This window comes from Crocodylus porosus, unplaced genomic scaffold (genome assembly GCF_001723895.1).
Source record: "Crocodylus porosus isolate Cpor-Errol unplaced genomic scaffold, CroPor_comp1, whole genome shotgun sequence".
NCBI classification, from domain to species: Eukaryota; Metazoa; Chordata; order Crocodylia; family Crocodylidae; genus Crocodylus; species Crocodylus porosus.
This window is the reverse complement of record NW_017728947.1, coordinates 109476434-109494390: the sequence shown is the minus strand read 5'-3', so window position 1 is coordinate 109494390 and position 17957 is coordinate 109476434. Positions and strand designations below refer to the sequence as shown.

General features: G+C 44.1%; 1 protein-coding gene across 2 annotated transcripts in view; it reads right to left on the bottom strand.

The window, feature by feature from the left end:
• DAAM1 (dishevelled associated activator of morphogenesis 1) overlaps positions 1 to 17957 on the bottom strand; it is a 170703-nt gene that overhangs the window by 70010 nt on the left and 82736 nt on the right. For both annotated transcript variants that reach the window (XM_019550908.1, XM_019550909.1), the window contains exon 3: positions 9811 to 9900. In XM_019550908.1, the coding sequence (XP_019406453.1) occupies positions 9811 to 9900 (90 nt within the window). The remainder of the gene's footprint in view (positions 1 to 9810; positions 9901 to 17957) is intronic.

Sequence of the window (17957 nt, the reverse complement as noted above, 5' to 3'; positions counted from 1 at the left end):
AACCTTACCCTGAGACAAGCGTCTCATCCTCGCCTGAAAACCAGGCCTCCACCCTAGCAGGCATTAAGGCTACAACCGAGTCCCCTTTATGTTGGGGGATTACCACGCCAGTCACCAAATGGACACTTCATGGCCAACTCCCTTCAGGCCGCCAGACCCAACACGGCTGAATAGCGCTTCGCTGCTGTTCTGATTGACAACTCCCATTCGCCGAACCCATAACGCTGGGGGCTGTTCGGGGGTTAACTCTGCAACTTAACCTCTCCAAAACGAACAGAAGAAAGGGCTGATGAAGGGAAGGGAATCAAGGCTGCTTTGAGCTAACTGTTGCGTCTGCCTCTGTCTCCGTCTCCTGACAAGATCAGCATGTGCGGCCCGAGGTGCTTGTGACTGATTTCAAGCTGCTCTGCAGTAATTGAAGAATAGGGTTTGTTGGCCTGGTTACTGGGATGTTTACTGTATGAAAACACTGGGTAACTTCCACCGAGGACTACCTGGGGAAAACAGCAACAGGCAGGAAGGAAAAGAATGGCTCAAGATAGCCAACTCTGAGCAAACACTTGGGAGTCATTAAGGGACTCTGCCAGGGCTATTAGCTGTGATGATTTCACTTCCCATCTTGAGCCAGCCTGCAGAACGCATCTGGAACAGGAAAGGCCCAAGTCTAGGAATACAGAAGAACAAGAGAAATAGAGCAGGATTTCAACAGGGACCCTTGCCAACTCAGAGGAAGGACATGATTGAGGAGAACTAGACAGGCACAAGCAAGGAGGACTGGAGAAAACAGACCCATCAAGGTTACTTTTCAGGAATGAGAGAGGTAGTTTGCCATGATAGTCTCAAGTCAGGCAGAAGGCAGGGCAGGGAGGCACTTTTCAGACTAACTCATCAGGGAAGGTAAGACAGACATGCAGATCTACTCTTCATTTCTTTCCCCACCCCCCTTCTCAAAAAAGGTTCCTGCCTACCACTAAAACAAAGAACGTGGCTGCAAGAAGGCTGCTTGTCCTTGCTGCAACCAAACTCTTGAAAGGAAGAATCACGAACACCCACGCTTAGCTTGACTGGCTGAATGAGAAGAGTCAGGAACCGGGGCACTGCCATTGAGGGCCCTGTCTAGGAGTGGAAGACCTACGAAAAACCACCTGAAGATGAGAAGCATTAGGTTTTTACCTGATAGGATGTACCCAGAGCAATCACAAGGAGGAAGAGATGAGTTCAGCCTTGTAACCATGAGGATGACATCATTGCACACATAGGCACTTTTTAATAGCTGGTGTTTATATGGATCCTGGCTTTGGTACTGGACTGCTGAGGAGCAAACCCAGCCACAGCAGCCTTGGAAGGCTGACCTGGAGTTTAAAGGCTCGGAAGCTAGTTTATAAAAAAAAAAAAAAAAAGCCAGAAGTAGCCCCAAGTGCTATGCCTGTCATCACCTTCTCCTTTGGTAAGATGTTCCCCTGTCCCTTTCAGCTTCAGAAAGGCCCAAACACCGCCAGAGCATTCCCAGCAAAACATTATTTATCATGCCAAGAAATCCACAGGGCAAACTAAAATACAGACTTATTCCCAAGCCTTTCCCTAGGGCTCATCTCAGATGTTACTTAGAAAGAAAGACTTCAAAAACAGTCGGACAGCAGTGAGTGCAATTTTTGAACAGATCAGACCACATTCTCCAGCGGTCTAGCAACTAGCCCGGCTCTGTGGAAATTTGCCGCATTTATACCAGCAGTGCCTTTGGCTTGCAGTGGCTCTTCAAATACCCCGAATCATCCCAGCCATTCAATATTGTAACGATTCCACCTAAAAGGCAATGAGCAATGCTCTCTAGCATATTGCTAAACACTTGTGAAGTGAAATGATCCTGCCGGCATCACTGGCTAAGTGCTGAGACAGAATAGGATTTCTCTCTGAGCAGGTAACTTCAGTATCGAGACTGGCACATAACAATACACAGTCTATTTTTTAGCACCCAACCAGCTCCTTGCTTTTCCCAGAGTTAAAAATTATGCTAACAATAAGCAAATACAGCATGACCAGATGCCTTTCATGGTCAGATGGTTCGTTGTTTAAAAAAGCTTCAGTTTTAAATCCGAAAAGATTGCTAACAGATGCAGGTTTTGGCTGGAAACCGGGGGGAAAAAGCCTCACTTAAACAAAAGAGTGTGTTGTGATTGGAAGTAAAGAGGGAATTACCTTTAAAGATAAGAACCACAAACATTTCCTATTGAAAAATACCCCCAGCCATGCACACAGCTCATTTTCAGTGCCTGGCAGTGAGAAGAGCTGAAATGTCATCTATGGACTGCTACATCTGGCACAATAGTTCAACCTGCCGTTGCAACAACAATCGCAGGTATACTCTGGACACAAACAGGCCATGAAATATTTTTTCATTCAACCCAGATGAGGAAACAGGGCAAAACTCCAAGTGGGAGACTTGGTGCAAGGGAGAGAGAAAGACTGGGTCACTTTCTACTACAAATCTTGGTATTACACCGAAAGCGGTTTTAAAGTAATTGAGATACAGACATCCTATCTTTCCAAGCTTTGTGAATGAGTCACATGCTGAAGATATGCATGCACCCGTTTGCTGGGATATGAAAATCTCCAGAGATAAGGGTGGAAAACACTTAGACAGGAAAGAAACCATCTCATCTGGCTGGGAGAGAAAAAAAAAATTTGGGCTCACCACTCACTTCTCTGTTCACCTCCTTCCTCTTTAATGGTCTCCCAGCATGTAATACTGAATTGCTCTCAGTTTATACCTCCAGGGAATCTCCATTTTACATTGAGCACTGAAGAGACTGTAGATTTAAATGTAAGCTTTCACTGCGCATGGAGTTAGCCTAATAATACAACAATACTGCACCTAATATTCACTGTATTGAAGCATCCTATGCATTTAAAACCCTTCGTAGTACTCTTCTGAATCCCCTTGTCCAAACAGGTTATTTCACATTCCTCCCCAGCTTCCACCTGATTGTACAGATGTTTCAATAACCAGGGAGCTGAACGTAAAATGTGAGGACTAGTGTCTTTCCTTCAGCTGATATTTGGCCAGCAGCCCATTCCATGTTATTATTGATGACCAGCTTCTAAAATGTATTCTGCATTTCTTTTCACCCCACTACATTTGTGAGTTCATAAAGTCTGGCTTCCACCGCGGAAAGTTACATCAGCAGAAATGAGCCAAGATCCTTTGCAAGTACAAGGTACAACATAATTAGCATCAGTATTGTATGTTAACTTACTTTTGAGTGGGGACCCTCCGTCTTAAAGGACATCTCCAAGGATACCCTTTTCCTCTGGAGGAAGCTCGTTCCCTCTATCCTAACAACCACCTAAAACCTGGGACCCCTGTCCTTCCTCTCCACACTTTCTAACAACATCCTCCCTAGCAGAACGAGCCCAGTGGTGAGAAAGTGTTTTAGAAGAGCTATAAAAACAGGTTGTCATACAATTATAGTTACTTTTCAATTTTTATTTGATCCTTCTGTCTATGCACCTCCATGTCCTCGTTTCCCTATTTTATTACAGCCATGCACTGGCCTGACCCCTTCAAAAGGACCTTTCAACTATACTCCTTCAACTCTTTTCCTGATGGAGTGCTGCAGGACTGCTCTGTTTAACGCCTCCTGCATTCCCCGGTTGGGTCACTGCCCACAGACTTACAATTCTCCATTACAGGGTTTTTTCTTTTTAATTGATCCACGCAGCTCCACTTTCTGTAATAAATCTGAACCCCACTAAGGCAAGGTGCTTTGTTTCTCATCACTTGCCCTCCTGCAATCAGTATAAAGATCTGGCAGACCGGCTTGCTACAAAGGAGGTAGAAAGCCCTGCTAATCTAGGCTGGCAGCTTTAGCTCTATGGGGCAAGACCAACAGCCACCATGAGTTGGTCAGGCAGCAAGGCTCGGAGGGTCTTCACAGGACCTGGCAAAGCTCGGCTCCCACCTCCAAGGGTCGTACTTCTGTTTTCAAGTGAGGGCACTGTGCCGCCCTGTCTGGCAATGTTCAGATGAGCAGGTCCATGACACCCGAAGGTGGAAATCTGCAGGATCTGCTGGAGAGTTGCTCCCAAAATAAGGCTGCCAATGCCAGCCTATACCTCCTGCAAACACGGGGTAGGAAAGGCCTGCCCGGGTCATCACACACAACCCTCTGGTACTGCAGGAAATCATGGCAGATAATCTTTTTCATAGACTGATCAAGCTCCACTTTGAAAGCAGTTAGTTTCTTTTCCCTTTGGGGGAGGGCCCACGTGGATGTAAAAATAGCCACGAACAACTGGCACCACAGCAACTGGCGCTGCCCCAGGCATTGTGTGGATGTATCAGGCATACACCTCTGAAGCCTATTTCCCATCCTGCCATTGAAACCTGCTCTAAGGGCTCCAAAATACTCCAGTTTCTTTAGTCAGCTATCAGAGCATCTTTTTTCAAAATAACTGCTATATTTATTAGTGCTTCATTGTTATAAAAGCACATAACTTTGAAGGAAGAATGGGGTGTCCATGAGACAGTGGTGTGACCTTGAATCCTCTGCAGAAGCTGCCCAAGGCAGTATAAAGGGCCCTTAGGGGCCCCTCACTAGTCCCTGGGGCTCAGCAGGAAACAGATGCCCGCTAAAACTTAGAAAAGATGTCGGCAACCTTTTTAGGCTGCTGGCTTGGGTCGGAGGTGGGCGGGTAGGTGGACACAGCCACCATCACCACATCTCCCCATGGCAGCCTTGCAGGGGAGCAACTGGTGCTGGAGGCCCCTGCTGCCAAAACCTCGCAGGCCAGATGTTGTCAACCTCTGGCTTAGAAGCAAGGAGGAGGGTGGAACAGGGCTATGGAGTAAAGCAGCAGCCCTGTTACTTAGGGATGATAACTGGCAAAATCTTTACGGCTAAGACAACAGGGTTATATATATATATATAAAGAGAGAGAGAGAGAGATATATAGATATATCTATCTATATCTATATAATGCTCAGTGTACACACACACACACACACCTATCACACACACTGAGCATAAACCCATGAGAACAGCTCACCCATGATGGTGACAAAACCTCTCCTTCAGGTGCATGACCATAAGCTGCCTGTGCTATGGCACCAGTGCTAATTGCTTTGGATCCTGAAAAAAGCAGATTCATAATTATGTGTGGGGTCAGGAAGGGATTTTCCTTGAGGGCAGACTGCCAAGGCCCAGTAGAGATTTGCTGCCCTCCTGCATGATGTGGGTGTGATCCTTTTTTCTAGGATTGTCCCAGCATGTTCAAAAGAACAGGTTCCCTGCCATAGCAGTGCCCTACTCATTGGTGGTGACTTAGTCTCTCCTGCCCCTTCTTGTGGCACACAATGGAGTTTTTGTGGTTTGGGGATTTTTGCTTTTATTGTAAAAAGTAGGTAGGCCAGGACTATGATACAAGAGAAAGAGAGTTTAGGGCTAGAAGGGGCCTCCTAGGCCATGGGATTAACAGTCCCATGCTTTCCCAGGCAGTCATTTATCCAAACAATTCACCAGATAGTTTACTTGGACCCCTTTCTCAACCTATAGCCACAGGGCATTGTACACAGGGGTGGCACGTGTGGTTCAGTGTAGGCATTCAAAAGAGCAGAGGAGACAGGATGGCTGCCAACAGCCTGCCTGGAGCAGGTGCTCTTAGGGACCGTTGTGGATGACTGGTTGCCTGTGAATGCAGGAGACTGGATTTAGTGCCCTGGAAGGTCCCTTAAACTCCTCTATAACCCTGAAGAGAGGAGGAGTTACTGATGCCCTCGTATTTTTGCAAAGGCTGATTTGTGTCTCTCTGTCTCCTCCCTGCTCTCTTAGTCGGTGGTTGACTGCTAACAGGTTTTTGTAGTTCTTTGTAGGAAAAAAGGTAGACTTCTAAATCAGAGCAATGGAGCATTTGGTCATGTGCATCATTTTCCATTTCTTAGAATCTCTGCTTTTTAAAAACCATCTGCACTAACAATTTCTGTCATGTTAAAAAGAAAGGAAGGCACAGAACAGCAGCCTCCATTTCCCTGCTCCTCTGTCTTACGGCTGCTATGTCCTTCGAAGCCAGACTGCCTGCATGCCCGCTGGTGGCTAACCCTGATGGGCACAATGGAAGCAGCTAAAACCAACGGGATCAACAGGGAGAATAGGGTAACTAAACATAACGCAGGATTTGCTTTTAGGACAGAGGAGTAAGCTGACTGCTTCACAGGATTACATTTTTAAGCAGCAATAAAATTCTGTAATCGGCTTCTTTAAAAGTCCTGGTAAAGCAGGAAGTGGAGTGCGGGTTTCCAAAGAGTTGATGGGGTGTGCGCCTGTGTGGCAGAACAAGGAGAGAAGAAGAGATGCTAGAGCCAACAAAGCCATATCCCAACAGATTAGATAACGTGTGGGCTCCACACACCACATAATTATAAGGCTGAGCTTGATTTAAAGCTCTGTCATCTCTGTGCTTATCCAGACCCACTAGCACATGACGGCACTGAACCGGGAAGCAGCGATGAAGCATTTGCTGCTTATTGTCTTGTTGATTAAGAACTACGCCTGCAATTTGCTCGCATCTTTTCTCCCCTCAGATTCAAGTCTGTGGCAGCCTGGGATTATTCTGTGACAACAGATATACATATTTCAGTGCTATTTACTGGCAGCAATACAGCGTATTCCTGCAAGAGCAAACTAAGCCTGATGTCAGCCTGAGATGGAGGGAAGCGTTGTTGCCGTTGAGATGTGCAGGAACAGTGCATATGCTGTGGCTTTAAACGGATGCAGTTTATGACCCCAGCAGTCTGGCATTTCATAACCTTGCTGCCTCAGTTGGCTAAGAGAAGTAATGGGCACAAGGGGGTGAAGTGATGGGACTGTTAATATTTCTGCTGCCACCAGATTCCTGGAATTGCACAATTCCTTGCACTCACTCCCCACCCAGATGATACAGCCCTCTCCGGGGACGACAATGCAGTCAGGAGTGGATTAGGGTTCTACAAACCACCATTGGAACAAAGAGGTTAAAAGTGTTCACTTCAGTCTAAAAAGAAAAAAAACAAAACAAGTTTGCACAAAGATTATACTTTGAACCCACTAACATCAAGGGCTCGAAACTTGGATTTCCGTATCAGCAAGTTTGCCCTCAGCTTAGAGGACTGTCGCAGAATTCCTCCCAGACAGCTCAGAAATGCACACCCCACAGCAGCTGCACGTACAGACATAGTAAGAGGATGCTCTTATCAGACCTCTGCTTGTCACTCTGGCAGTATGTCTGAACCTTGGTCTCGCCTGTTTAAACTGCAGGGGGATAAGGTTTGTGACCTCTGCACTGAATCCAAAGCTCCAAGGGCTGAGATTTGACCTGCCCTGCACATTACTGTATTGGCACTTCAAACCAAGTGCAAGAAGGATAGCTGGGGAATAAATTGCCTATCAGGCCAACTATTAGGTCAGCATTCAGCCTGCGTTCATAAATCACATACCACCAGAACAGGCCAACAGGGCCAAACGAGTAAGAGGAGGAGTGCTGGGAACAAGAGTACTGGCTTTTAAAATGCCCATAGTCGACATTAATAGTTGTTATAATGGCATCATTTCAATAACCACATAAAGGTGTCTTTTCCCTCCCTGAACTATGTTCGATGGCAGCTATGATCTGTCCAACAGAAAGACTGTGCAAATGATAGCAGTTTTGCAGCTGTGATAACGCACCACCAAGGCAGAAGCTGAGTAAGTCCACCCACCCTGCGAGACCATGTGACAAGGGGCTCAGTGCAGTGGGTTCATCAGCACCACTGAAGCTCCCAGGACACAGAGCCCTTAATGCCAGCTGACTGCAGCTGCTCCACAAAAACTGCTCCAGCCCCTGCCTTCAGCACCGTGTTGCCTCTTACATCAACATCACTTAGAGTAGGGACAGAAGTTGCACATAAACTAGTTTAAGTCATCAGAAACTGGTTTAAGCCTGTAACAGAAGAAGTTCAGTGCACATAAACCAGTTTCAAAATGGCTGAAACTGGTTTCAGATAAACTGGGTTGAATGTAGTATCAGACTTAACAGATTTGGGTCAAACTGGGTTATGAAACTTCTGTCCCAGACCCCTTCCTGGTTTAAAGTTAATTTAGAGCCCCCCCCAGCATGCTTCCCAACCCTGGGCTGGGCTATGCCAGAGAAGGGTTGGGAGGAGGAGGAGGGGAAGAGAGAGATGGGGAGAGAAGCAGGGACTGCTCCTTCCCAGGCAAATCCCGTCTGGCGTCTGAGTCCAGGGACGGGGGTTTAAACCCACTTTCCTCAAGTACAGAGCCGCCCTGCCAAACTTACTGAAAGTTACTGCTGGCTGCAACTGTGGACTACAAATCCCAGAGGCACCTGGAAGCAGGAAGAAGAAGTGATGAGCAAGCCTGCAGAGTCCTGCTGCGGTAATTCTGGACTGCAAGTCCCAGAGACCTCAGCTGCAGCAGGAAAAACTGAATACACAGCCCAGGCTGGTTGTGTGCCAGCGAGCCATGCTCCAGCACCCCCGAGCTTCTGATCTGAGCCACTGCAGGCATGTGGCTGCAGTTCCTGAATCAAAAGTGAATGTGTCCCGTTATTTAATCTCTGCAGTTTATGTTATCCTGCAAAGACTGAATCAATTCAGCCTTGGGCATTTTGACTGTCTGCTTAGCCTTAAAGCCAGCCTCTCTCCCCTCAATTTGACAAGCTATTCAGTTATCTCAGACACAAGACCATCACTGAAGGAAAAAACATCCTGAGAGAGCAGCACTTATAGGAAATGCTAATTACCTGCACTATTTGCCATTAAATCCATCTTGGTTCCATTCCATTTTCCAAAAGGAAACAGGGCAGTCCTCTCACAGGTGTGCTGCATGCTACTTGCATGTTCACTAGGACTTTGCATACACACACGTATTGGGGGTTACTGGCATTATGCATGTTAGTTTAACAGGCAAAGAAACGCAGCCAGTGCTCTCAGTATCACGTGTGGTTTTATGGTGCATAGATTTCAAATAACACTGATTAAAGCTAATTGTTTTATTAATGAACTGGTGACTTAAAGCAGTCTTGGTCTTTTATCAGTGTTACTGCATTTTAATTACGCAGAGCGTCCAAGCTTAGGTGCCATCTCTCACCCTTAAGATGGTGCAAACTTCAGTCTTCCTTAGTCTTCATAGTCTAGGTCAAATGGGGGCCATCCTGTGGCACACACATGCCTCTATGTGGGACACAACAGACTGGGGAGGGTCAAGCACCCCAGCAGTGGACAGGGCAGAAAGCAGAGCTGGAGACCTGGCAGGGGTAGAAGATCAGAGTGGCACTTGGGAGTGTATGGGACCAGTTTGCGGCATGCCTACCAAAAAGTTGGCTTCCACTGGTCTAGGCCGTACAACCTCAGCCTTTACACCCTTCAGGTTGCCTCTATATTGGCTCCGCACTGCTCTTGATAGAGCTGACAAAAATTAAAATCTCCCCATCTACTCTTGCTGAGCATATTCCAAACCTGGAATTATGGCAGCAAGGACTTTTGGGAGCGCCCACCCCTGCCATCTTGACATCTCAACATGGAGAGTGCCAGAGCCCCTGCAGTGTCCTCATCGCCTCCGTTTTAGTCAAGGGGGATCTGTTTAACCCGATTTCCCTTAAACATGCTGTAGCGATTCACAGTAACAAAACATTTCTCTTGAAGTCTCCAGGACAGTTCAACAAACCCTTCAGAAAAAAATCTATTTTTTTTAAACAGAAAGTAAGGAATGTGTCACAAGAACCAATCCCTGCACACACTGATAGATGCATCCATTGCATACATAGAGGGGAGTTTCTTACTTTTTTCTTACTGCAGTAGATCTGCCATTTCTTTTCTGCCGGAAGTGCAAACATGGCTTCTCGGTGTTTGTCTGTGAGGTCAAGTTCATCCTGTGGGGAAAAACAGAAACACACAATTTTAGCTTCCAAAAAACACAGATAAAAGGAGGCAAATTTGTACAGAACTAAAGCCCAGCACAACAACCACTGCCAAACACCACAATTGCCCCAAATTCATTACATTTGTCCAGGTCAATAATGACAATTATCCATGACCTCGCTCTGCTTTTGGAAACCAGCTCTAAAACCAGTTGATGGGACCATAATTGTTGGGGTTTTTTGCACAGTTATTTTCATAGAGCAGCTTTATTGCATTCAGCAAACTGTGCTTTTTACCACAAAAACCCACCTAACCAAGAGCTGCAGGGAAATTTCCACTACAGTACATCTGGCTGAAAACAACTGTATGGAGTACAGAGTTATGGCTCCATATGAAGTAAGGTATCCAAGGTGCGTGTAAATGAAGAACGAATCACTAGGCCATTCTTGACCAATCACAACTCATACTGACGTTTTGAATAGATCCTCACCAAATCCCACCACTCATCTTTATTCTTAATATTTTAATTATATTTTAATTTGGGCTTAAAGGCTTCAACCAAGAACGTGGCTTGCCATTGTGGGCACTGTAGCAGACACAGTAAGAGAAAGTCTCTCTCATAGAGGCAAAGAGATGATGAGGACAAAACAGTGGCACTAAAGATGTACCATTATCCTTGTTTTACAAAGAGGCTGGAGGAACAGAGAAATTAAACAACTGGCTCACTGTCACGCAGGATGTCCAAGGCACGAACCCAAATCTCCTGAGTTTTAATCCAGTGCTCCATGTTTTGTGGCCAAATGAAGCATGTGAGAACCCACCTCAGTAGTCTGGTAGATTCACTGCAGACTAGAAGTAATGTCCCCTCAATCTCTCTCTCCACTTTGCTATCTCTGCTTTGCAAAAGGATGGTTGTTTTTTTTAAACTCAACTAGTCTACCTCTACAGCGTCTACATGAAAAGAGTTGGAAATATAAACTGTGCTTTTCATACAGGTTCAGAGAGACTCCACCACACTAAGGTCCTGGTTGTGCTGCATTGTTTTGAAAGGCGGTCACTAGTACCGTCACCTTTTGCACTTATAGGCAAATCCCGTCTATTCTCAACTTCCAAATCTCATCAAGAAACGCGCAAGCCAACCCAAGATGAGAACCATACTGCAATCTCCTAGATACAGATCAAGGCTTTTATTAGGAAATTAAATACATTAAGATTCAGGCAGAGTCAAGATGTGCATTTCCAAAACAGACTTTGATCCAATAGACATGGATTTCCACTAAAATAGCTGATGCTGGCTAAAGTCTTTTAATCTACTTGGTGTGCTGGCGCAGCAGCGGGTGCTGCAAGAGTGAGCACACCATTATTAACCATCTACAGCCCAAATCACCTCAAGAACCGCTCGCATGGAGGCTGGCCAGAGGCTGCTGTATCTGGAATAATTAAGTGACTTTTTAAGAGAAAGGAGAGAGAGTGAGAGGCAGAGAGAGACTGACTGGTTGAACTTAAACACTTATTAGCAAAGTTTTTATTTGGTTTTGTAGCAGTCTTTAAGGGCTTCCATCAGGGTCCCACTAAGCTGAATGCTGGATAGATGCACAAAAAGCAAAATGGTCCGCTTGTTCAAAGAGCTGGTATAAGAACAGCTGGTATAAAAGCAGAAGCATGTTCCCTTTGGTACAGGCTGGGGTAGAAAAAAATTGGCTGATATTGCAGGAAGCCTGGTACAGCAAACTCCCCAAGCTTAGAAAAGAAGTGAAAAGGATTTAAAACTATGGTGGGCTGCTGCTGCCAGTCTTCAGATTTGGGCGCCGCAAATCTATTTGCTTGGAGCAGAGCTCCAGCAGATGGAAGGGGAAAATCAAGTCAGAAGTGTGCTGCTTACAAGTTCATTTAAAAAATCTATTGCACGCATTGATTTCATTTCCCAAGGAAACAACTCAAGCACAGGGAAGATGCTATGGACCCTTTTCAATTACATGTGCACTGCTAAGCTTTATTTCTTACTGTATTGATCATTTGCTCAAATCAAATGCACAGACAGTCTTCCAGTGTGCAAAAGAAATTTACAGTAAGCCCCTGGATTTCTATAACAATTATTTCAGTAAAGAACGGTCCGTGTCACAGCAGTTGATGTTCCCTTGCATGAGAAAGGAATAAAAATATTCAAGCTCAGACAAGCAGTCAAAACTTCCATCGTTATTCAGCCTGGGTCATACAACTGTGCTAGGGTCTGATCAAACATTCACCAAAATCAAAGCTATCTTGATCAAAGCATCGGACTGGCATTGGGGGATCTGGGTTCAATACCCTTAGGGTACTGCTGAGTTATGACATGCTGAGGCCCTAAGCTATGTCCAGCTTAAAAGGCCCCATATAATAAAAATAATCCACAAAATCCACAAAATCGGATTTTTGTGAAATTTTAAGATGAATTATTTTTACTTCTGCAAACATTTATGAACTCAATACGAATAATAACTGTGGAGCCATATATATGTATATTTTTGTCATATTAGAACGAAAATGTCCAGGTTTTTTTCTTTTCTTATTTATTGGCCCCTTTTACTGTGAAGCCCTAAACTGTAGCTTAAGCCTAAATCTGGCACTGCCTTAGGGTCTGTCCCTTATGATCTGGGGAAAGTCACTTTGGGTCTTCCTCTCTCCTGCTCCCATCTGTAAAATGGAAATACTCCCACCGTGTGCACATCTGCATGCATGCGTGTTGGCCATAGCAAACGTTTATTAATAAGGTTAATTAAGCCTCGCTAATCAACAGGTCTGTATAAATGCAAGTGAGAACTCAAAACGGGAGGGAGTTTTCACTCGGTTCCCATGGATTATCTTCTGCGATTGCGACTGCTTAATATTTTCATGTATATTTAAAGCTGGACTCTTACCAACTAAAACTTACTGAATAGGGAAAAATAACTCTCCTTAAAAAAAAAAAAAAAAAAAGTTATCAAAATTTATGGACACGCAAGGGAACAGAGCTCAATGGCGAAGGCTCACAGGGGTGAGGACCAAACCCAATTGCTATCCATTACACTATGCAGTGAGCGTTCTGCCGTTTGGGTTACACTTAGCAGTACTGAATCTCTCTCTCAACCCCATGCAGTCAAATAAAGTTTCCCTCTGTCCAATTTCTAACAGGTTCGGTCATCAGAGAACACAGCACGGTATTACTCAGAAGCACCTACAAAGTGATCTCACAGGATACAAGAAGGGGGCATGCTTGAGTAAATAACAGGTGGCAGCCAATGAATATGAAACACCCTATAATCAACGCAGTGACTAATGAATGTTATCAGGAAAATCAGCAACTCAAGAGCAAAGGCTTGATCCTTAACAGTAGTTTGGTGCTTGGAAGATGTCATGCTCCGATTTATACAGCAGGAGCACTTCCAGACTGTATACACCTAGGAGGACTACAAGGGTTCCTGGAAAAGGACTCGGCAGCCTCAGTTATTCTGCCATGGATTATCCTTCAGACCCACGACCTCTTCTGAATGCCAGCTGGGAAGACACACTCTTTTCCCAGTTTTTTGGAGACAACAGCATATAACGAAGAGCCGCACATTCACCAGGGATTTTGTTGTAAAATGTAGAGCGCTGCAGGGCAGGCGCATACAAACATATTTTGCTCCTTTCCAAACGTTAGTAATGAACTGGAAGATTTGGCCAATTTATCAACTTTATCACCCATTTGCATGCTGTGCTAACACCCTTAAATTGGCTGAAATTGGTGCCATGTAAGTGAAGGCCTGAGTGCAGGCTGCAGTCTAACATCTCTGCAGTCCCCCAGCCCCTGCATTCATTGCCCTTGAATCTTGCCCTTCTAGCCAGCTCCCACAGAAAATATTGCCAGCATTGCCATTTCAAGAATTTCATTTGAATTAGGTCAAAGGCACATGAAATAACAGATGATTCTGCTACTAAAAGGAAGTCTCCATCAAGAGTGTTTTTACTGGAATTAGACACGCTTCTTTTAAATATTTATCCCATAGAGTTAAACTATTAACCTTTCAGATGAGGAAACACATTTCCACATGCACCTTGATTTGGATATATGCTTTAAACACTCACATTGCAGATTTAATTCCAAAAGCTTGATATGGGATTTCAGGCTGGTACAATATAGCTACAGGATTTGCTTTGCTCCTGGCTCAGCACATTCCCACTTAAAAATAAAACCCCCAAACCTGTGACTGCTCTAAAGGGTCCTTACACTTAGGGATGAGAGACACAGGCCCCGTTAAGAATGATTATAAACATGTCTTTCAAAATTATTTTTAAAGCACGTGGTTTATGTCATAAAAATTAAATTGGCAAACTGTGTAGGGATAAGCATGGAAGCAATATCATGAGTTCTGCCATCCCAAGAAAGAGCACACTTTAAAAAAGAACTTCAGGCTAATGATGGATGGAGTAATAGCACGGAGGGGTACAGAAGCACGGTGAGAAAGCAACGAGGGCTAGAAATAATATTTGTTGGGAAAATGATGTCAGAAACTAAAATCCCTGCCTTAGAGTTAAAAACAACAAACCAACCAAAAAATACCCCACACAACTGCAAAAAAAAAAAAGCTTGAGCTGGAACGTTTTACAGAGCAGGTGGTTACTCGGACATTTTTCTGAAGGCCGCTGGCCAAAAAATGATGTGTGACAGCCTGTTCCCACAAGCGAGGACCTCGAAACAGGCACCAGATCCGGAGTTCACAAGCAAGAGAACAAAACTCCATTGAGAGAAACCTGGAAGAAAGAAGGAAAACTGAAGCTGGAAAGACCAAGACCTATCCAAGGGTAGGGTTGGGTGAAGCTTTGGAACAGAGACCAGCAAGTTTCATTTGCATCTCAGCAGGAATATAAGGCAGTGGAGGGGGGCTGAAAAAGAGGAGACCTGATATGAGAAATGGCAAATGATGACGATCATAAGATCTGGTGGGGATGAGAAATAGGAGGTGGAAGACGTGGTAGACATTTGAGCTGAAATAGGAGCCAAAATGGCCAAAGCATGTAAAATATAGTCTTTCTACTATTTTTGTTAATATATCAAAACTATGTTATATTCCAAGGAGAAAGAGATGAGACTCAGAAGAAAGCACCTGGGCATGCTGGAAAAACCTTCTACCCCACAAGTCTATTTGCACAGAGCCCACCCACCCAGGCTTTCTGATGAACCACCTCAGTAGCAGATGTCACCTGGAAGGTAGTACTGCTGTTGTTTTAAAACAAAGCTTCATGTCTAACTAATTGATCACCTTTCATGCTCTCTTGCTCCTGGAAGAGATTCCCCAGGCTCCCGCACCCATTTTGGTCCCACCTCAGCCATTCAAATTTTATAAATTGCACGCAGCGGCAATCCTGCTATTCAGCTAGGGGAGAGCCATTTGGCGACAATTATCTTCGATTGCTGCCACAGGCATGGTCCCTTTGCTCAGCATCAGACCCCTGCTACAAAATGGGGGCTTTAATGGATGGTTGAAATCATGAAAGACAACAAGGGGAGAGGCTGAATCCCAAACTATCCTGGTACCATCTTGAAAACCTCAAGTACAGTCTACTTGCAACAAATAAAAACTAAATAAAATCCATCAATATATTTTCCATTACAAAAAAACCCAAAACAAACGATCAATATATTTTCATATGCATCCCCTGGAAAACACCACCATCCAGTTTTCCTTTTGCGTGTTGCCTAGCACAATCGGGCCCTCATCCATTGCTAGGGCTAACACCCGTATCTTCAAATACCAGCAAACACTGAAGCTGCCAGTCAGTGCTTCAGACTTCAAGGGGTACAAGAGGCCTATTTACATTACAGAACATCTTTCTCAAGATGGAAACCACAGCGGACTCTCATTAAACGATTAGCGAGTCCCCGCTGCTAATCAAGGTCCTTTGTCTGGCTAAGACTTAAGACTGGATGGGCAGCTGCCCATCATCATTGTGGAGTGCAAGCAACGCCACCACTTTCTTTGTACTGCTGGGCAAACACTCAGAAATGGACATCAAATGTTTTTTAATCCTCAGGAGTCTAGGGGAGAACAAAGCCCCATTAACTGGCAAGATGAGGAAAAACCGCAGTCCGAGACGCTGGGTGCGCTGCACTTTGTCATATGCTAGTCTAGTCGGCTCTCCTAGGCAGATACTTAGGTAACCATGGAATTTGAAATAGCGCCTACTGAGAACAGCGTGATACAAGAAGGGGCAAGAGACTGAATTTATGCCAAATGTAAGAGGGCTCTGCTATTCTGCTTTAAAACCCACATTAAAATAAAGTGCTCATTTTGCATCCTTTCCTCTGCATCTCACCATAAGATGGAAACACTGGATTAATGAACGAGCAACTTGATGAAGAGCAGGTGCCAGGTGCAGCACCCTGCACTGCTATACACATGCTTAAGGACAGGGTTGCAGAGCTGAGAAATTCATGCAAAGGGCGATGTTTGGCAAGACATGGCACAAAGCAAACATTAAAAAGCCTCCTACAGAAGTTGGCTTCAACTTCCTTTCTCAATGCTTGTAGCAATGTTTTGGTCCCTTTCCACGCATTCTTCCTACCATTCACCCATGTGATTTATCCAAGAACGCCGTAGTAGCAAGGGAAGTTGCAATCAGCACGATTTCCTCCGTGCCTTATCTAACTGTCTTCTTTAATGCTGCTGAATGCAAGATGCCTTTTTCCACCCCCAATCGGAGCGACTTACAGCACCAATTTTAATTATGATACCAATCTGCAAGCAAGATGTCATTTAAATCATCTAGTTTATAATCTTGATGTTCATTTACACTGTTTATTTTCCTAACAAAAGATGGATTTGCATAAATTGGTAATCATTAAAGCATGTTTACATGCAACTAAATCCAGTCCGTAAATTAAGCCCAGTACTTACTTATTGCTAAATAGCAGGAAACATTATATCTATACATATTTCAATTAGGAAGTTAAAGCTCACTCAAACAGATTAAACAATTTTGTGTAAAAATTGGGATAGATTGCTAAGCGATACATTTTCTTGTTTCCTACTCATAAGAAAAAAAATATACCCATTTTTATTTAGCATTTTCATCCACAGATCAAAATACTTAGCTGGAGTTTTTTAAATATACTTTTTACATGCATCAAGCTATGTTTGGAAGGAAATTAGAATTCAATTAATGCATAAAAGTAGTTTTAAATAGCTTGATTAGTCAAATGTGGTGGCCTTAAATATGTTGCATAATGAGATTTATTTAAATTTACTGAAAAAAAGGAAGCATCACCTCTAACTGAAATGATTGCATCTGGGCACCAGCTCTTTAGTTTTTAGAGCATTTTGGATGCTTGCAGATGTGAAAAACAAACAAAAATAACCCTGCACTTTACCAGAAGTAGTGCGTTAGCTCAATCCAGCTCTGCATAAATTGGGTGCTTCAGCAGGGCTTTTGGGCACTTTTATCCAAAGCCAATTCAATCAACTATTAGATAAAAGCGCCAGAAAAGCCCCACTAAAGTGTCTAATCTTTATTGATGCTGCAGAGCCAGGTCGAACTAACATGCTGCCTCTTTTGGGCATGTGCTGGGCTTGCTGCAGGACCGTGCTCAGCTTAAAGTAAAGCACAGGTTTTTTGGGGTTGTTTTTTTTCCATGTCTGCAAGCAACCATAGATTGCATCCTCACACCTCATTTTTATTCATAGATTTTATTCAAAGGAAAAGAACATCTCTCCTGATTTTCATTTCCACATCCACTTCTCAGTTATGGACTAGTTCATTTAATTAGCTGAAATGAGGAAAGCATTCTCTCCCCAGCTGCAGACAGGGCCACAGCTGTCAAAAGCTAGTTTTAGGCTCAAACACTGGTTCTGGTTGTTTGGTACTTCAACCAGTTTAAAAGGTTGGCAGCCACTAGATTTCATACAACTGAACTGGCTATAGTAAGTTTAAGCCAATAACAGAGGTGGTCATAATTTCACATTACATTTAAAAAAAAAAGTTATTTAAAGAAAAAAGAAATCCTTTTTTGTGGTTTTGCTTTCCAAAAAGTCATTTATTTTAATCTACCCTACCATCTTGTGGTCTCTTTACT